The sequence below is a fragment of the Canis lupus genome, chromosome 1 (assembly GCF_048164855.1).
Source record: "Canis lupus baileyi chromosome 1, mCanLup2.hap1, whole genome shotgun sequence".
Classification (NCBI taxonomy): domain Eukaryota; kingdom Metazoa; phylum Chordata; class Mammalia; order Carnivora; family Canidae; genus Canis; species Canis lupus.
Genome location: NC_132838.1, coordinates 49,391,887 through 49,413,437, shown reverse-complemented (window position 1 = coordinate 49,413,437; position 21,551 = coordinate 49,391,887). Strand labels below are relative to the sequence as shown.

At 47.7% G+C, this 21,551-nt stretch overlaps 1 protein-coding gene and 1 pseudogene across 1 annotated transcript in view; both read right to left on the bottom strand.

Annotated features, from left to right (window-relative positions):
- Positions 1–7,244, bottom strand: part of FNDC1 (fibronectin type III domain containing 1) — a 101,245-nt gene extending 94,001 nt beyond the window's left edge. Inside the window, exon 1 of the mRNA XM_072829562.1 lies at positions 7,136–7,244. Coding sequence (XP_072685663.1) covers positions 7,136–7,244 — 109 coding nt within the window. The remainder of the gene's footprint in view (positions 1–7,135) is intronic.
- A 6,431-nt stretch (positions 7,245–13,675) lies between these two features.
- LOC140635246 (actin, cytoplasmic 2-like) overlaps positions 13,676–21,551 on the bottom strand; it is a 138,939-nt pseudogene continuing 131,063 nt past the window's right edge.

Below are 21,551 nucleotides of genomic sequence, written 5' to 3'. Positions count from 1 at the left end.
GCAGAGGGAGAAGCAGGCTCCATGCAGGTAGCCCGATGTGGGACTTGATCCCAGGATCGCGGGATCACGACCTCAGCTGAAGGCAGACGCTCAACCGCTGAGCCACCCAGGCGTCCCAAATCCCAGCCTTTAGAGAACACTTTTTTCTGAGACGTTCCAAACACCTTAACTAATGCTATTACAGTCTTGCCACCTGTAGGAGAGGTGAGGATCTGCCAACCGCACAGATCAACAACTGATGGCTGTCACCACTGTTCCTGGATTTAAATGGTCTCCTCTAAACAAACTTGAATTCTGGGAACCTCTGGTTCCAACACAAGGCTGACAGGCTCCGTCACAAGGATTGGACGTCCTCAGAGAACCACTGCCCCGAACACTGAGGGGCTCCTGTAATTAACAGGAGCACAGAGCACCGGTCTCAAGGGCAAGTTCTAACAGGAGCCACTAAGGAACGGACGTTGCCTCCAGTGAGGATCCTGCTTATACCCAACTGCCAAATATATTTTGTAACAGGGAATGGGTTCACTGCAACTTCATCTGAAGTTAAGCCCCTACTGGAGTTCAACACGCTTCCATGTGTGACGGGATCATTTCTCAACAGCCAACGGCAGTGTTACCGGAGCATAGACCCTGGAAGGGCCTTCTGAGCAAATCAGAAAGGTTGGTGCCAGCTCCCACCGCCAGCCCAAAGAAGAAAACGGGGGAATGAAGCGAGCACCCACACAGGAGCTGGGAGAGGCTGCAGGAAGCACATAGGATGCGGATTCAGAAGACTGGGGGGCGAATCCTGAGATACCGCGGCCTACACGGTTGACTTGGGGAAGACCAGCCAAGTCCTGTGAACCTGCTTCCCTCCTGGTGAGGGGAGGATGCTACCAACTGCACAGGTGGCGACGGAAATCAGATGACACGACATACAGAGACATGGTAAACTCCGTGGCACTTTTAACTGCCGGTTAGTATTAAAAAGAAATTAAAGTGCACGCCGGGAGAACTCCATGGAAAAATGAAAAAAGAATTGTGTAGGTTAGACCACAGAGATTGTGATGCTGTTAGAATTTAATCATTTTCCCCACGCACAGGTTCCCTTGTCCTTCCCCGTCTTCCAGCTGCTGCAGCTCTGGGGGACCGGCAGAGATGCCAGGGGGTCCCCCAGCGCCCCCGCTTCAGCTTTAGGCTCCAAGCTCCTCCTCACCAAGGATCAGCTGAAAATTACTAACAAGCCTCAGTTCCACCCTGAATGCACGATCTGTCCCCGACTTACTGTCCGAAGGCAGCTTCAATGAGGAGCAAAGCTGACAAGAGGCAGGCACTAAGGGAACCCAAAGCAGATTACTAACTGCACATTTGTCCTAATTTTCTTATCTCCCGGGAAGCCGCAGCTGCTCGGCGCCCTGCAAGGAGGTCAGCGGGCGGTGGAACCGTCGCCAGCAGGCCAGCAGCGCCCTCTAAGGGCCGCGGAGCGCAAGCGCGGCCGCCCGCGGGGCCCGGAGGCAAAGGAAGGGGGACGGATGTCTTCCTCATGAGGTCACCTAACTTAGCTCAGTGGCACGAAGGAAGACACCTATTCAAAATTCCTAAATTCTAACCATCTGGCCCAACTGGAGAAATTTCCTTAATGAATAATCAATGATAACACAATTCCCAAAGATAGGATTAAATTCCTATTCTTTGCAACAAGACAAGGCTAAATTCTAGAAGGTAGGAAAAGACGTGGGCTTCTATGTTTAACCAGTACCCTCATCCAAATGCCCCATATGTGCTCCCTAAAACTGGCACAAGAAATAAGCAATACTTGTCCCTGCCCCCAGCTACCCAGCTCTCGTCAAAGGCACCTGAAGTTTCAGTTTTGGATGTATTTTAAGACAAATATTCTTTGGATTAACAAGTAAATATATGTATTTTTTCCTCTCTTTTATTTTTTTAAAGATTTATTTATTAATTTATGATAGACAGAGAGAGAGAGAGGCAGAGACATAGGAGGAGGGAGAAGCAGGCTCCATGCCGGGAGCCCGACGTGGGACTCGAACCCGGGAATCCAGGATCGCACCCTGGGCCAAAGGCAGGCGCTAAACCACTGAGCCACCCAGGTGGAGGATGGAGGATCCCTCCTCTCTTTTATTTTTATACCTTTAAATACTCTCCTCTCTATTTTCAAACTGAAAGAAGATCTCCTGATAAGAGATTTAATGATAATTTAAGAAATTCCCCCAAGTCCCCTAGGGAACAATGAAGAGAGCATTGCTCCTTAATCAGCAAAGGGTGCTGGGGTCCTTCCTGAAATGTTTGCTTCTAGACTCTCCCCCACTACCACCCTCACCCATCGGAGTAATAGAATAACAGCCCTCAATGAGGTGCACACCCCAACCCCCGGACCTGTGAATGTGTGACCTCACATGGCAAAATGGAGTTTGCAGATGTGATTGAGTGAAGGATCTGGAGATGCGGAGATTATCCTGCATTATCCCAATGGGTCCAACATAATCACAAGGGTCCTCGTCAGTGAACGAGGGAGACAGGAAGGTCAGAGTCAGAGAAGGCAATGTGTGGGTAGGAGCAGAGTGAAGGACTGCTGGCAGGGGCTGCTAGAAGAATATGGGCACCTCTAGAAGCTGGTAAAGGTAAGGATCAGATTCTCCCCAAGACCCTGCAGAAGAATCACAGTCCTTCATAGTAGCCCAGTGAGACCCATTTCAGACTTCTGACTTCAGAACTACATGATAATACATCTGTGTTGTCTTAAGCCACTAACTTTGTGGTAATCTGTCACAACAGTAAATAGGAAACTAATATGCCCCACACCACACTCCTCGCCTCCTCCCCTGCCTGTTTTCCAGGGAATGGGCCTCTATGACTTAACTAGAGATATGAATGGCCCTGGTAAGACGTGCTGATAATGCTCTGGAATCATCTGGTGATAACTTGCCAAGGACAGGAATTGTCACTCTGTAATTCTATTACAGCCTCTGATTCCACGGTTACAAATTATATGCTCAGTTGGTGAATTAAACAGTTCTCCCATCTGGGTGGGCTCCAGTGCACAAGATAAAAGGTAAGGGTATAGTCACCCTCTCTTCTCAAAGAGGACAGAAGTAGGAGGGAAACCCTACAGAGCTGGGTGCAGGCTGGGCCACAGGAAAGCCCCTGAGGACTTCTAGAGATGGAAGGAATCTTTCCATTCACTCAGACTAGTGGAGACTGACCAGCTGGCCCAAGGCTGGCCCCACAGCTTGTGAATGACAGTCCTGAGACTCAGAGCCAGGCATCCTGAGGGTGGCCCTACTTCCCCTCTATGCCAGTGGTTATCAACCTTCCTGCTCTCTGGATTCCTTCCTACTCTTAAATGAATGAGTAGCTCACAGAGGTTACATTTAGGTGGGTTTTATCTGCTGTTATCTACTGACCAGAAATGTAAACTAGGCACAAGTTCCTATGTGTATGTTATGCCATTTTAAAATAGGAGCAGTAAGTCACTTCACATTGACATGAAAAATCAGCATTTCCTAAAACAAGAAGAAATTGAAAAGTGGCAGTGTTTGGCACATCTCTTCAATAGGAGACAGCAGGATCTCCTCTCGCTTATGCCTTCAGTCTATTGCTATATGTTGCTGTGATTGAAATAACTGAAGAGGATGTTGGCCGGCAAGATGGCGGAAGAGTAGGGTCCCCAAATCACCTGTCCCCACAAAATTACCTAGATAACCTTCAAATCATCCTGAAAATCTATGAATTCGGCCTGAGATTTAATGAAATAACTGAAGAAAATGCAGCCTCACACAGGTCTGTAGTTGGAAAAGTGTTTTGACAGCCTTAGGAATAATTTTGGAAAAGCTTTGCTACTACACCAAAACTCATCAAGTAGCAGCTTCTGAAAGGTTAGTTGTGATGTAGAATCTGCAACCACATAAAGAATTTTTCACACTTGTTACATGAAAAACCCACTGGGTCATCTTGCACTTTGGCTGGATCTTTTAGCCAGGCAAGACTTGATAACATTATGCCTTGGTCACTTGGAAGGAACTGACTGGCTCACTTGGTTATGCAGGTCATCTAAATGCTGACACACTTTTACATGACAATATTTAAAACATCACATTCATTTGTCTCACCACCGATATTTGTTAGAAAAGTTTTTAAGCACTGGGCAGCTTTCAAATGATGTTGGAGATGATTTGGCAAAATTCTAATTTTCATCTGAAGGCTCAAATTGTATCACTGGCAAGACATACCATCAGTTGTTTTACTAAAAGTGGCAGGCCCCTTGTTCATTTTTGAAAAGATGTCTGCCAAATACCCAAGTTTGTCTATGGTCATTCTTTCTGATAAATACGGTGCATCATGAGAAAAGAAGCTACTTCGGTTCACAGCTGAAATTATCACACAAGAGCTTTTCCTCAGGATTATCAGGATTTCCCTCAGGATTTTTCTTTAGGATTGCCACAGAACTTGGGCAGCCCATAGATGTATTTTATGTCTCTTTCCTATTCCTTCACACAGAATATTAAAACAACGTGTATTCAAGGGTAGAGATTTGGTACAATTAATAACTTTTACTGTTGCATCAGGACATTCTTAATTGAAACTGGCATATCTTTTCTTCACTTCAATGACTACTAGATCATTATGGTGCCAATGCCTCAATTCACCCTAAGCACCAGTAGTTTCACCCACCAAACTTTTCTCCCTTGCTGCAAACATCAATACTGTAAAAAAAAAAAAAAAAAGGCAAATGGCATCTTAGTATTACTTTTAAAATAGTTTTGGCCTTGCAAATTCCCTGAAAGGATATTTAAGTTTCAAAGAAAAAAATTAAGGCCACCATAACCACCCAAAGATAACTGCTAGAAATGTATGTGAGTGTGCGTGTCCTTCCATTTTTAGAGACATGTATCCTATCGGACTGGCAAGTGCCACCATAATTTCAATGGTCGCCTAGTAGTTTTTTGTAGGGATGGCATCACTTGCTTATTTTGTTTTGTTTTAATTGACCACCAAGGTAAAGGGTTTACTTAGATCTTTAATATGCCCTGCAAATCTCCTCTGTTTTAAGGCAAGTCCCTGAGCTGTGGTGGCCTGCCATTTAAAGTGGCTCTGGGTGCTTTCATTATAGGGATTCTGGCCCCCAAAGGTCTGGGGGTGAAGGGTAGGGGAGGGCTTGACTTGAGCAATTTTCTGGGCCCATGCATTCATTCAGCCAGAGAAGGAGCGCTGTGCCCATGGCCTTGCTGTCAGACCCAGAGTACAGTCTGGAGCAGTGACTGTAGCTATATACGGCAGGACAGGCAGGACGCCTTCCAGGGGAACAGATGAAATAAATTATGTGCCCCATGATTTCTTTCACAGCACCGGGGAGCTATCTGCAGATTCTGTTTCTTTCCTTCTATTATTTCATTTAAAGGCAGTAGATATTCATTTCGAAATGTGCTTGTCCATTTCTAGTCTGATCATCATTTTACTGCAAATCCCACGTCAACACAGTAGAGAGAAGTGCCAGCAAGCATTCCAGCTCCCACATTCCACAGCTCAGTGGATTTACAGAGCAGAAGGCAAGAGAAGGAATAGCAGGGAACATGGCAACATTTCGGGAGCTACCTCAAAGAACCCTGACTCCAGGCACACTCAGATGTAACCCATTGGGCAGGTGGCAGTGGAATCTAGCAGGAATGAAGCTGGAATCATCCTGAAGCCAGTTTAGCATTACTTCCAGTTCCAGCCCACTTTCTGAAACAAAAACTCTTTCAACATTCAGAAATTTTAATTTCGGGGGGGGGGGGAGGAGGAAGGCATGGATTGTAGATGGGGAAGTTGAAAGGCTTTTAAAAAGCTTTATTCTTGTTAACTGCTGCACCCAAGTATTCAGCGAATGCTTTCCTAGAGATTGCTAACAGAGGAACACAAAACCTACCAGTGGCACCACCTTGGCACCCCAGCATGGGCACAAACCCGCCCCGAGTGTTAATGCAGGATGCACCCACCAAAAAGAACTGCAAGACAACGTGGCCTCCCTCCAACTTGCCCTCATTTCCCTCCTATACAAGGGCAATCAGGACACGAAATAGCATCAGAGAGCAAGTAGCCTCCCTTGGAATCACATCTGAATTTTTATAACCCAGCTGGGAGTGAATACTATCAACAAAAATGTGGACTTCTTGGATTCCTACAAACTGATGGCATAAATAAAAGCCACACCGTTTCAAGTGTGAAAAAATGCCCGCACAGGAGGCGGGAGCAAGGGGGCCGCGCCACCAAAGGCTTAGGGATGAAAAACCCCACCGCAAACTTAACTCTCTGCGGGAAACGTTCACCAAATCGGACACCAGCACGCTGGCATTTTCTGAAAAGCGCTGCTCACATTTCAGCCCCGAAAGCAAGCGTCCATCCCACCTCCAGTCAGTCTCTCGGGAAAGGGAGAGAACCCCAGGTGGGTTCTCCCACAACGCACCCCCCCCCCAAGACCCACGTCCTCTCCGAGCCGCCAAGTTGCCACCGGGAGGTACTGGCCGCTGATGCTCGGGCGCCGGGGTACCCGCCCCCCCTCCCCGGGGCCGCTCGCAGCCTTCCATCCCCGAGGGCTTCTAGAAGAGTCCTGCTTCCCTGCCTCCCCGCCTCCCTTCGGGTCCCCCGACTGCCACTTTCCATCAGGCATCCCTGCCTCGGGGCAGGTGAGCTGGAGAAGGATGCAGACGGCAAAGGAATACATCACCCCCACCTCCACCGCAACGCCCAAGGGCGGCTTGGCTTTTCTTTTCTTTTCTTTTCTTTCTCTCTATTTCTTTCTATTTCTTTTCTTTTCTTTTCTTTTTTTTATGTTTGTTCCTTTGTCCGAATCTCTCCGGGAAGCTGGACTCGAGTGTCCGGATTCCGGATTCCGGGGCGTTGGACGGCAAGGTTGAAACCAGGGCGCTGAGCTCCCGGGCTCCCAGACCCGCGGCCCCCGCCCCCGCCCCCGCCGCCCGCCGCCCCCGCCCCGACCCGCGAGGGAGGAGGACGCACAGGTTGGCGACACGACGCGCACAGCACAGCGCGGGACGGCGGTCCCCGGAGCGACAGGCAGGGTGAGGGTGCACGGAGGGCGCGCAGGGAAGCGGCGGGGAGGCGCGGAGAGCCGGGCAGCGGCGCCCGGGGCTGCGCGTACCTGGAGCCCCCGCCGGGGACACGACGGGCAGCAGCGCCGCCAGGAGCAGCAGCGCCGCCCAGGGCAGCGGGCACCGCGCGCGCGGAGCCGCCCCGGCCTCGGGCGCCATCGGGAGCCCGGGGTGCGCGGCGGGCGGGCTGGCGGGTGGGCGCGGGGCGGGCGTGGGGAGCGCGAGGCGCCGCCGTCGGCCCCGCCGTCCGAGTGCGGGTGCGCGCTCTGCGCCCTGCCCGCGGCGCCCTGGCCCCCGCGCGGAGCTCTCCGTCCGCGCTCCGGCCGCCGCGCTGCGGACTGAGACCCCGGGCCGCCCGCCGCGCCTTTTAGCCGCGAGCGGGCGCCCCCTGCCGGCGGCGGCACCGGGAGGCGGCGGGCCCGGGCGGGCGGGGCACCGGGGGCGCGTCCCGGCTCCGGGGGCCCGAGCTCTCCGGAACCCCGCCTGGGGGATCCGAACCTTCGGGGATCGCGGAGCGGGGGCGAAGCGGCTTGGGAAGTTCCTCGCATCGTCTAACCTGTCTCACTTGCTGCCTCCGGGAATTGGCTCCTCGCGTCGGATCGCTGCGGAGCCCGAGTGCCCGGGGGTCCCTTCAATAGATACCCCTGGTCCCAACGCTGGGGACCGGAGCCGGGTCCGTCCCTCTGCGCGCTGCGGCCTCTCCCGCGGCTCGCCCCGGCCTCCCACCCCCGCGCCCGGGAAGGGGCGCTGCGGGCCGTGGACTCCGCGGGCCCTGGCTGCGGAGGGAGCGCAGCAGCTCGTCTCAGAGGAATCGTGTTGAAGAACGGGAAGCCTCCAGCCCGGGACTGGACTGGCCTTGCTTCCTCCAGTATCCGCGGTGCTAACGCCGCTCACCTGCGGGTCCGCCCCTGCCCTCGGAAGCCTCGCCGCCCTCCAGGCGGGCCGGGAGCGCCCCCAGAGGCCGCCAGGACACCTGCGCCGCGGGGCCCACGCTGGGCGCCAGCGCAAACCTGATCCGCTCAGGCTCAGCGCCTACCCCTGGCTCAGGTCTCCATCGGGACACCCCAAAACTTGACCAGATTAATTCCCTTGTGCTCAGTCGGAGTGGGATTTCCATCCCATATAACCACTGAGTCCTGACCGGCAAGTAGTACATCCTTCCTCGTGAAATGCACGTGCATGCCCCCGCCTCTCCACTCGGCCAGGGGCTGAGATGTTAAATGAACTCCCTGACATTTATAAGCCCAGATGCTGATTTGATTGCAAATTTGAGAGTGCGTTTCACTTTAAAGTCCTAAAAGGAAACTTCATACTTGAGGTTTAAAAAATCTAAAAAAAAAGAAAAAAGAAAGAAAGAAAGAAAAGAAAAAGGAAAAAAGAAAAAGAAAAAAAAAAACACAAATACAAAAAATGGGGGGAAAAAAGACCTAAAAAAAAAATCTGACCCAAAGTCATAAATCTCTATCCTCAGTGTGACCACCTCAAAAATAAAAGCTCTCTGAAGTATTCTTCTTCTCTATTTTTCTATTGTCCTGATAGACTTTCCTACTTTCTCCACACAATTTCTTAAACTCCTGGTTGTTGCTTCTATGTTGTTTATCAAAACAAAACAGAATGGATATCACTCTCAGGCCAAACAGACCATCAGCTATTTGGTTGTGACCCTTTCCCAGCCAGCCTCCTAGTTATTTCTCTGGCTTATTTCTAGCTGTATGAATCTGTCCATTTCCACATCACTATGTCTGGTCCTAGTTATTTTAAAAATAACCATACATTCAAAGAGTTCAACACTCTCCATACACATTGTCATGGCATTCCAATGTGGCTGGCGGGTAGATTACAATGCTCTTCTCATGTGGGTAAGGGGAAACCAAGTTCCAATCCCCATCCAGTCTACACCCCAGTATAGTTCTGAAAGTGCGTGTCTCATACCACCATTTGACATCAAATCTGGTTCCAGCTTCAGTTTGACTCATATGGCTCTTTAATTTCCTTTTTTAAGCAGCACACTTGAATATACCTATATGGTGTGACAGGAGTAGGACATGATACAATCCCCATTCCACAATGGTGATGGGCACACAGCTTCTTTTTTAAAAATATTTTATTTATTTATTCATGAGAGACACAGAGAGAGTAAGAGACATAGGCAGAGGAAGAAGCAGGCTCCCTGCGGGGTGCCTAATGTGAGACTCAATCCCAGGACTCCGGGATCACGACCTCAGCCAAAGGCAGATGCTCAACACCTGAGCCACCCATGTGCCCCAGGCACATAGCTTTTAAAAGACTCTCCATGGTACAGAATGAAAGGGAGGGAGTACCCACAGCCCTTGCAATGACTGGGTTTTTTGCTGATCCAGGCACAACACAGCTGGAGAATGGATGCCATAAACAGAGGAGAAGGGACAAAGAAAAAAAAGGGGGGTGGGTAGGCGACTAGACTTCAGTTTGACATGAGGAGGGAAGATGGAGATTGCTTCTAACCAGCAATAAAATAAAATAATGCTCTACCAAACTTTTCTGGAGGAGTATCTATTTTGTTCTGATTCCCACAACAATCTTAGAGGCAGTACTCTGCTCTGACAAAGAGAAAATCAAGCCTCTGAGAGCTTAGCTTGTGTGGCTTGTCCAACCCATGCTAGTGACAGGTAAGGGCGACAGTCCCACCCTCCATCTGACTCTAGATGCACATCTTTTCCACGACACCATGGCACCTCCAGATGTCTCCCATGAGATTTTCAGCAAAAGCATCAGGATCGAAGCAGACAGTACAAGTAAAAGTATGTTTTACACGCCCCAGGTCCAGTACAGATTTATCAGAGACAACCTCTTTATCATCCAAATGGTGAGTAATTCTTGTTAGCAAACAATTGCACAATGATGTCACATTCACCTTCTTGAGGTTTGGAAGATGCAAGAGAGAGGGTTGGTTACATGTCCATAAATCCATCATTGCCTGAAACATGCTTCCTCTGGGCAGAAGTTCTGATTAGTTTCCACTGCGAAGCGGTGCCAAAGCAAGTTCTCTTTTGTGCAAATATACTAAGAATTAGTAGAACAAAAAGGATTAAGATGTCCGATACATGACCTAGCCTATGAATTGTGAAGATTCTGAGAATGTTTTGATTGCTGGAATAGGAAAGCCCACAGACCTCACCGTAAGTTTCTGTCTAGGGTCCCGGCCATTAGACAAAGATACTGTAAATGGAAGCAGCTAGATATTCCAGTTGATCACCTACCACTTGTCAATGGGCAGAGGACTCGGGCTAGATCAAGAGAAATCATCCATTAATCTATTCTTTTATGTGACCTTCGTTGAACAGCTGTTTTTGCATCAAGCAGTGTGTTAGAATCTAGGGATGAAAGGTGACTGAGGCTCAGGCCGCCCCTGGCCTCAAAGAGCTTACAGTCAAAGTGAGATCGAAACACACACACAAAAATTACAATCCGGAGCATCGTGCTATTTAGGCCGTAAGGCTACAGGCATCGTTCTAAATGCCGCCTATCTCTTCTCTGACTTTATTCTCTTTCTTTTCCCAAGCAGGTCTTTAACCTTCCTTGTGTCTTCTGTAGGCAGACATCACTCAGGATACACTCACTCTAATCCAGCAGAACTAATAAGTCTAGTTTGGGGAGAAGGCTTTAGTAAGCCAGAGTACAACAGAAGCTCAAAATCTTGAGCTTCAAGCACCAGTCTTCAAGTCACAGGTGGCAGTTTGAGAAGCTGGCTCAGGCACTAGGCCAGCAAAACACTCCTGGCCTGGCCCGGCCTCCTGTCGAGAGCAGAACAGGGCTGCAGTTCCGTGGGTACTACAGAGGCACAGGCCGCAGAGCTGCCATGCACAGAGCATGTCACACCAGCCACACATGCCTCAGATCCCATGTGTGTAGGTAGGTACTCGTGCTCAAAACTATTTCTGCAGTAAGCCTTTACTGAGCTCCTACTGCATACCCGGCCTATATTCAGGGGCACAGACCTGAGGTCACCTCTGAAATGTCACGGACCAGCTGACAGCTGACAGGGGTTTTGCCATCAGCAGCCCAGCGGGCTACCCCTGGGTGAGGCACAGAAAGGCCCAGGATGATCCAGATGCCCAGCAAGACCCTTCTGTCCCCAGGAACACACACCTCTAGCTTGTAGTATTACACTACCCTGCGTGACAGGCCTGGAGAAGGTGATGAAGAACAGACCCCCACCCTCTTTCCTCCTGGGTGGCACCCTCTGTCATACTGCTGACCCCGGCACACAGTACCCATGGGCACTGTGCCAACTCCCCCCACACCTGCACCACCAAACCTGTCTTCAAGGACGTTCTTGTACCTCCTTCTAGCTGAAGTGTAAGTGACTGAGATGGCTTCAGATACTCTTAACTATAAGCATGTGGTGCTTTTCAACTCACAAGGCATGATCTCGTTCACCTTCACAAACGATGAAGGAAGAAGACACACTATTATGCCCTTTTTACAGAGGTATAAACTGAGGCTATCCCCCCAGCCCATGTATATACTGTTAGTAAGCGGCAGAGCCAAAGGGCAAATCGTGATACTCCCTTTGTAAACTCAGCGCTCTCTGCGTTTTAGGCCAGTCCAAAGAACACTTCTGTGAGTTACCAGCAATAAACATCAAGGGGGGCATTTCAGACCGAGCCTCTTTTATTTACACTTTAGAAAAGGCACCATTTTTTTTGCATCAGCTTTATTTTTTTTTATTTTATTTTTTATTATTTTGTGTTTTTATTTTTATTTATTTTTTTTGGAGCTTATTATTTTTTTTATTGGAGTTCAATTTGCCAACATAGAGCATAACACCCAGTGCTCATCCTGCCAAGTGCCCCCCTCAGTGCCCATCACCCAGTCACCCCAACCCCCCGCCCACCTCCCCTTCCACTACCCTTTGTTCATTTCCCAGAGTTAGGTGTCTCTCATGTTTTGTCACCCTCGCTGATATTTTCACTCATTTTCTCTCCTTTCCCTTTATTCCCTTTCACTAATTTTTATATACCCCAAATTAATGAGACCATATAATGTTTGTCCTTTTCCGATGGAACAGAATAGAGAATCCAGAAGTGGACCCTTAACTTTATGATCAACTAATATTCGACAAAGCAGGAAAGACTATCCACTGGAAAAAAGTCTCTTCAATAAATGGTGCTGGGAAAAATGGACATCCACATGCAGAAGAATGAAACTAGACCCTTCTCTTATACCATACACAAAGATAAACTCAAAATGGATGAAAGATCTAAATGTGAGACAAGATTCCATCAAAATCCTAGAGGACAACACAGGCAACACCCTTTTTGATCTTGGCCACAGCAACTTCTCGCAAGATACATCCATGAAGGCAAGAGAAACAAAAGCAAACATGAATTATTGGGACTTCATCAAGATAAGAAGCTTTTGCACAGCAAAGGATACAGTCAACAAAACTAAAAGACGACCTACAGAATGGGAGAAGACATTTGCAAATGACCTATCAGATAAAGGGCTAGTATCCAAGATCTATAAAGAACTTATGAAACTCAACAGCAAAGAAACAAACAATCCAATCATGAAACGGGCAAAAGACATGAAGAGAAATCTCACAGAGGAAGACATAGACATGGCCAACACGCACATGAGAAAATGCTCCGCATCACTTGCCATCAGGGAAATACAAATCAAAACCACAATGAGATACCACCTCACACCAGTGAGAATGGGGAAAATTAACAAGGCAGGAAACAACAAATGTTGGAGAGGATGCGGAGAAAAGGGAACCCTCTTGCACTGTTGGTGGGAATGTGAACTGGTGCAGCCACTCTGGAAAACTGTGTGGAGGTTCCTCAAAGAGTTAAAAATAGACCTGCCCTATGACCCAGCAATTGCACTTCTGGGGATTTACCCCAAAGATACAGATGCAATGAAACGCCAGGACACCTTCACCCCGATGTTTCTAGCAGCAATGTCCACAATAGCCAAACTGTGGAAGGAGCCTCGGTGTCCATCGAAAGATGAATGGATAAAGCTGTGGTCTATGTATACAATGGAATATTAGCCATTTGCATCAGCTTTATCACCAACTCTTTCAGCCACATTTGAGAAGCAAAGGAAGCCCATTTCTTCCTACATCCTTGAGGATCTGCACAGAAGTGGCACCCAAAAAGAAACTTTCCATGATTTTGTACCATTCAAATCAGCATGCTTCTCTAATATAATTCATGAGCTATACTCAGTAATTATGTATACGATGTTCTTGAAAAGAAAAGGTGCAGTTGAGCTATTTCATGGGTTATATCCATCCCAGGAAGGAACCTCCATCCTCTGCTCTGGCTTCAAGCAGCAGCAGCCCCACAACCTCTTCCTCCTTCTAGAAGCATCCTTTCCTTGGCCCCCGACACTCAGGATTGTCCTGGCTTCTCTGCTTCTCCTATACAAAGTCTCCATCTTCTTTGCTTTCAGGGCCTTTCCGGCTCTCCATCTCTTCTCTCAGTGGAAGAACCCCCCCCCCATCCCCGGGGGCTCCTGCTGCAATAACCATGCCCCCAGGCCACCAACCCTCCCTTGGTCCCCGAGTTACCAAGTCACTGTGATGCTGCCCACCACAGGGCTTTTGCACCAGCTGATCGTTTTCCCCCACTCCTTTCTGCCTTCCTTCTTATCCTTCAGGTCCTATCAAGGTCCCCCAGACCCCTGCAGGCTGGCAAAGTGCCTCCTGCCTACCCACTCGAAGCACCATATGACTTTCCTTTATGAGCCCTTCTCACAGCTGCATGTTTGCACTTCTCTGGGTGTTTATCCATAGTGCTTGACTGGAAGCCCCAGTAGGCCAGAGACCATGCCTGGTTTTGCTCCCCTGTAGCCCAGCACTGGCATGTGACCTGACTCACACAGGGCACAGTAAACACCAGTTGAGTGCACATTAGCTGGGGGACGTCCTGAATTCAGTAGCACCAGGTTGGTAGAATGGGCATCTGCAGGAAGGAAGTGGAAGCTTGGACCTCTGTCCCTGCCACTCCACTCCTGCTCAAATCCTGACTGTACTGGACACCTTCCATGCCTAACTAGAGAGTCATTGTATCAGCAGACAGATGTCCTCACTGTCTGAGAGACACTCCTGCAAGCACAACTTAGAAAAACTAGGTTTCCTGGGGTGCCTGGGTGGCTCAGTCAGTTAAGCATCGACTCTTTTTTTTTTTTTTCCCTGCAGCACTTTATTTTCCTCACACAATGACGCGTTGCTGGGACCTAATGTTCTCACATGACAGTAGAAAACCAAAATTTGTTGTCATCTCTTAAAGAATTGAGAATTGTGTACAAAAACCTTACATAAATTAAAAGGATGGATAAATTTACAGTAGTAAATGCAAACCGTTTTCCAACTCAAGGCAATTAACCACCCACGGTGTTCTGGCAGGAAAACATCAGATCGGACAGGAAAGTGGGTCCTAAGGCTCAGACCTTCCCAACCCTGTTAGACCGGCAAGACAGAAATGACAACTGGCTCAGACTCTTGCCAGGCTCTAGAGAAATCCTGGAATAGGGGGCTCTTACATGTGAATACCCTGCACAGATCAAGAACCCGATGGTCTTGCACATTCTCCAAATCAGTAGATTTCTCTCCCATAAACACATTCTCAACCTCAGCCATGAAGTGACCGAGCCGCATGTGCTAAGGCTAAAGGGTTTAAATCAAAGATATGTACAGGGTATTAAACATATACCAAGGGAACAGTTAAGTTGGATACAAGGTCAAGATCAGCAACAAGTTCTACAATCCAGTGCTGATATCAGATACAAGCTTCAAGGACAAATTTCTTTTCAAAGGCTTCTTCCAGTTTCACGAGGCTAGCATGAGGTGTATACACTTGCCAGGGCAAACTTATACTTCGGAATTCACTCACGCAGCAAATGCTACACATCTGCGCCCAGTCCATTTAGAAGCATTTGCAGTGGACGATGGAGGGGCCCGACTCATCATACTCCTGCTTCTGAGCCACACCTGCTGGAAGGTGGACAGCGAGGCCAGCCTGGAGCCTCCGATCCACGCGGAGTACTTGCGTTTGGGAGGAGCAATAATCTTGATCTTCATCGTGCTGGGGGCCAGGGCTGTGATCCCCTTCTGCATCCCATCGGCGATGCCGGGGTACATGGTGGTTCCACCAGACAGCACTGTGTTGGCATAAAGGTCCTCCCAGATTGCCACATCACACTTCACGATGGAGTTGAAGGTGGTCTCGTGAATGCCGCAGGACTCCACACCCGGGAAGGAAGCTGGAAGAGCACCTCTGGGCAGCAGAACCGCTGGACGGTGATCACCTGCCCCTCGGGCAGCTCCTAGCTCTTCTCCAGGGAGGACGAGGACGCAGCCGTGGCCACCTCCTGCTCGAAGTCCAGGGCAACACAGCAGAGCTTCTCCTTAATGTCACACACGATCTCCTGCTCGGCAGCGGTGGTGAAGCTGTAGCCACGCTCGGTGAGGATTGTCATGAGGTGGTGGGCCAGGCCGCGGCCAGCCAGGTCCAGACGCAGGACGGCGTGGGGCGAGGCGTACCCCTCGTCGATGGGCAGTGTGGGTGATGCCATCCCCAGAGTCCATGACGATACCAGTGGTGCGGCCAGAGGCGTACAGGGAGAGCACAGCCTAGATGGCCACGTACATGGCTGAGGTGTTGAACGTCTCGAACATGATCTGAGTCATCTTCTCATGGTTGGCCTTGGGGTTCGGGGGGGCTTCGGTCAGCAGCACGGGGTGCTCCTCAGAGGCCACGTGCAGCTCATTGTAGAAGGTGTGGTGCCAGGTCTTTTCCACGTCATCCCAGTTGGTGACGATGTCATGCTCGATGGGGTACCTGAGGGTCAGGATGCCCTGCTTGGTCAGGGCCTCATCACCCACGTAAGAGTCCTTCTGGCCCATGCTCACCATCATGCCCTAGGGCTGGGGTCGCCCGATGATGGATGGGAACACAGCTCGGGGGCGCCATCCCCGGCGAAGCCCGCCCTGCACATGCAGAGCCACTGTCGAGAGCGGCGATCTCCTCTTCACGGCGATGGGCAGAGGTGGGGTCATGGTCAAGGAGAGCAAGCAGCGAGTGAGGAGCATCCGACTCTTGATCTCAGCTCACGTCATGATCTCAGGGTTGTGGGCATGAGACCGAGCCCTGCATCCGGCTCTGCACTGCGTGTAGAACCTGCTTAAGATTTTCTGTCTCCTGGGACGCCTGGATGGCTCCGCGGGTTGAGCGTCTGCCCTGGGCTCGGGTCCTGATCCCAGGATGGGGATCAAGTCTTGCATCAGGCTCCTTGGAGGGGGGGGGGGGGGAGTCTGCTTCTGTCTCTGGCTCTCTGTGTGTGTTTCTCATGAATAAATAAAATCTTTAAAAAAAAAAAAAAGATTTTCTCTCTCCTCTCTCTCTGCCCTTCTCTACCTTATGTCTCTCTCTCAAAAAAAAAATCTAGATTTCCCATCTTGGACAATCAGTGCCATGAGTTTATTAATTGCAAGAGGATACTCATTTATTATTTCCAAGGTGATGAAGGAATGGGTAACAATTAATTGTGTGACCAATTCAGTTTTCTTTATTGATGACACACATCCTGTTTGTTGTTTCTTTAATTCATTCAGCAGGTGGGTGTTGAGGGCTTTGGGGTTTGCATACACCATAATTTCTCCAATCAGATCATGTAGCTGATTTGGTATAAACAATATTAGCCTCTGCTACCAGGGAGGAGTCCATGCACTCACATAATTTAATCATCATCTTGACCAACCTGTCCTGTCAGAAAGGCAGATTTAGGGACACTCTCCACATGGTCTCCTTCTCTTCTAGTCCATGACTCAACAATTACCCAAGTATATGTCAGGTGTGGGATTTTTCATTTGTTTGTTCTTTTTCCAGAAAGTTTGTATTCCAGTTAATTCCAAATACTGGCGACTCAAAGCAGTGCTCATGTGTTGTCCCTCACAGCTCCTGTGGGTCAGGAATTCACAAGCAGTTAGGTTAGGCACTTCTAGTTGGAGATCTCTCCTGAGATGCAGTCAGAAGGTCAGCTCGGGGGCGCTGTCATCTGATGGTTGGCTGGGGCGGGAGCACCCACTTTCAAGAGGATTCACTTGCACGGCTGGAAGTTGGTGTTGCCTGTTGGCTGATGGCCTCGGTTCCTCTCCAGCTGGGCTGAGTGTCCTCAGAGCATGGTGGTTGGCATTCCCTGCACAAAACAGAGCAGAAGACCCAAGAAGAAGCAGCACAGCCTTTTATGATGAGCCCTGGAAGTCACCTACCTCCTCTTATATCACATGTTATGGGTAACCCAGACCAACCGTGATTCTGCACAGGAGGCGACTACATAAGGTGTGAAAACCAGGAGGCACAGACCATAGAGGGCTGACCTGGGGGCCAGCCACCACAGGTTGATATGGTTGCCATGTCCCCGTTTTCCTGCCAAATCCCAGGTTCACTGACCAATGGTTTATTTCTCTTTGAATCTTAACTCTAGGCTCACTGCCCTTTCTTCCAGCTGAGGCCATGCTGCTGGAAAAGGCACACCACCTGCCCAGGCCCCAGAATGCCTCCTCCACAGGGTCACAGAACTTGACAGCCTACCCTCCATTGCCTTCTCTTATTTATACTGTTGTCTCTGCTGTCTGCTGTCTGTGTGTCCCACTAACCTGTGTGCTGAACATGTTTTTTTGCTAGGTTATGACTTTCTTGTTTGCTTTTCTGGCAAGGATCCTTCTTGTGTGCTCATAAAATATGACATATATTGTAGCTTATAAATGCTGTGCAGAGGCCCATCAAGGACAGATTCCACTTGCAGCCTCATTGCATTTAGCAGGGCCCCCCATGACAGCACCCTGTGAATGGAAATGATGCAATTTCCCTCCTCACTGCTCCTGTTGGCCTGGCCACCCCTCCTCTGTACACCTCCCTTAATCTAGAAGGCTCCCACTGGTTTTTGTTTCATTTTTCACCTAATTAGTTTGCTTCAACAAATGTTTTCTTGCAGCGTGTATTCCAATCTTATGCCACCTCCTCCTGGAAGTCTTCTCTGACTAGATCCTCAAAGAATTTTTTCCTGAAAATTCCTTTAACATCTATACCTGCATCACACCATTCATAATCATGTGTTATTGCTCCTGGCTTGATGGCAAACTCCTATTCCTCTTTGGTATCCCATGGAACCATGAAGGATGTAGAGAACACACCGGGCCTTAGAAATCATTTTTAAATATCTTAATTGACCTTCAATTTTTAAATATCTTAATTGACCTTCAACAAACAAATATAGGAGGCACAAGCGTGAGTAAGACTCAGTGTCTGGAATGATCTTTCAGAAGAATGATATTTTGGTGGCAAATTGCACAAGGCTTAATCATGTATCATCCACTGTAACGTGTGACTCATCTACATGGTTTAGTAAACTTTATATCAAATAGAAGTTCAAATGTAGCAGTTCAAATGTGGTCACTTTGCATATTGCAATAGTTAGTAAACTCCTAAATAAGGCTAATTAATCAAGCTGGATAGTCTCTTCAGGCACTTGTTTGCATGGTTTGCAGAGCCTAACATGAAAATGTCACTGGAATGTATTTTTTAAAAGCAAGATGTCTTATTATAACTGTCGGCAAGAAAGAAAATATGTAAAGTTTCAAATATCACAAGGAAAACTTGAAACTGCTGAGCCACCAAATTAGAGCTTCTTTGAGAAGAGAGACTGCCAGAGTTCCTCAAGGGAGGATGGAGAATCTCTCTGGCAAGCATGATCCTCTGCCCACTGCCCTCACTCTCCTGCTTTGCTCTGATGTCCTTCTGCTACTAGCCCTGAGTTCCACTCACTTATTTAAGATTGAATCATTCATTCAAGATTGTATCTCTGGGGTTCCCCCCCTCCATTTTCCATATAAAATACACATCAGCAGAGAGTCCTTAGCCTTTTAGCTTTTCAGAATTAAGTTCCCTGAAAGCATCCACTGAATACACCCCACTTCCAGTCCAACCCTCCACCTAGAGAGCTTTCAGGGAGCCATTGGGCATGATTATACAGTTACAGCCACCACTGTCTTCTCAGGGATGTTTCCACCATGCTCCCTTTAAAACACATGGGAGCCTATAAACACATTTCACCTTTATGTGGAAGAATTATTACAGATGGGATTGGAGTGGAAAAGCCAGCAGATTGGATACAAATGAAATATAGGGGCGCCAAGTTGCTCAGTGGTTGAGTGTCTGCCTTCAGTTCTGGGCGTGATCCCGGGGTCTTGGGATTGAGTTCTGCATCAGGCTCCCCATAGGGAGCCTGCTTCTCCCTCTGCCTATGTCTCTGCCTCTCTCTCTCTCTCTGTGTGTGTCTCTTATGAATAAGTAAATAAAATCTTTACAAAAATGATAAGAAAGAAATATTACCTGACCTAAAAAGCCAGCTTCAGAGTAGTACGAAAGAGAAGGAAAGAAACTCTGAGACACAGCTCCAAATCAATTAGTTCCAGAGGGAAGAATATGACTATGTGTGTGCCTGCCTGTGTGTGTGTGCATCTGTATGTGTGCATCCCTGTGTGTTTGTATGTGTGCATCTGTGTGTTTGTATGTATACATCTATGTGTATACACATAGATGTGTGTGTGCATCTGTGCATGTGTGCACGTGTGTGTGTGTGTGATGCTTAATGCACAGGAGACACAAGCTTGCTAAGCTGAAGAGATAATAAAAGGTGTCTTAAAAGAGTGAAAATTTGAGCCAGACCTTGAAATAGAGGTATTGCAAGTAGAAATGGTGATCACAGGACCTAACCAGAGATACTGAAGTGAGGAAAGAGAAAGAGAGCTTTGAGAAGTTCAGGTTGGCTGGACCAAAGGATGTGTGAAATGCATTCACAGACAGGATCTTGGGAGGTAGAATTAACAGAACATGGTATATGTGTGATGGAAAGAGGCTTTTAAGGGGCCCCATGATTAATCTTTGGGCTTACCACAAGCCAGAGACTGAATCTGAGCACTCCCAAGCCCAATATCAGCCTGGAGTACTGAGTGTCCTAAGTCAGAGACATTTTCTGCCCCTTGCAGAACCAAACACAAACCCTCTTCAAATGAAAGCATCCCCATTTTAGGCTCTCACAATTTCCACAGTCTAAGGTTAATCAGACAGGAGATCACAGACCCTATGAAAGGCTAAGTTAACAACAGATTTCTCAACAACAGGAGGTTGAAAATGGTAGAATAATATCTTCAGACTTTGAGAAAAAATAACTATAAATTTAGAATTGCATACCCAAAGAAATTATCTTTCAAGAATTTGTAAAATAAAGCCATTTTCAGATAAATAGAACTTGAGAATACGTACTACCTACAGACTTTTACTACAGAAACTTCTTTAAAAAAAAAAAAAAGATTTATTTAATTATTTATTTTAGAGAGAGAGAGCAAGGGGGGTGGGGGTTGCAGAGGGAAAAGGACAGTGTGTTCCAAGCACACTTTGCTCTAAGCATGGAGCCCAAAGCAGGGCCAGATCTCACAACCCCAAGATCATGACCTCAGCCGAAATCAAACCAGGTGCCTCACTATAGAAACTTCCAAAAGTATATCAGGAAGAAAGGCATGACCTCAGAATGAAGGTCTGGGAAGCAAGAAAGAATGAAGGTCTGGGAATCAAGAAGGAATAATGAGCAAAGGAAACATTTGGAAATATGTAGGGAAACTAAACAGACACCCATTGTATAATATAACCAAAATAATGTCTAATCATGGAGTTAAGACAACTAAAATACTGGATCACAAAAAAATGAAATGAAGTTGGGGTAATTGTGTTCAGAGGGTTAAAATAAACTTGTATTGTTCAGAGAAAGATTTGGGAAATTAATTTTGAGTTTTTCAATTAAGTATGGCAAAGTTTTAAGAGTAACAAGCAAAACTTAAAGTGTGTAGCCTTTTTCTTCTGTTTGTAACTTCTAAACCAATAGGAATGACTGCAACATTGATTTTTCAATTATGGGTGTATAAATCTGATAAAGTAGTAAATCTGTAGAAAATTTGAATAATAGAAATTTTTAAGTGTTCAGAATTTGCACAATAATGTTACACATACTGTAATTTGTAGAATGTTGCAAAACTGAAAAATATATAGCTTTAAACACCTATATTTAAAATTATAACAAGGGACAGCTGGGTGGCTCAGTCAGTTAAGCATCTGACTCTTGGTTTTGGTTCAGGTCATGATCTCAGGTTCATGGGATTGAGTCCTATGTTGGGCTCTTCACTGAGCATGGAGTCTGCTTGAGATCCTCACTCTTGCTCTCCCTCTGCCCCTCCCCCTGCTCTTGAAAGAAAGGAAAGAAAGAAAGAAAGAAAGAAAGAAAGAAAGAAAGAAAGAAAGAAAGAAAGAAAGAAAAAGTTATAAGATTGAACTTAAGCTGAATGTCCAATTAAGAAGTTAGGAGAACAAAAGGATAAATTATTTTTTTAAGATTTAATTTATTTATTAATGAGAGACACAG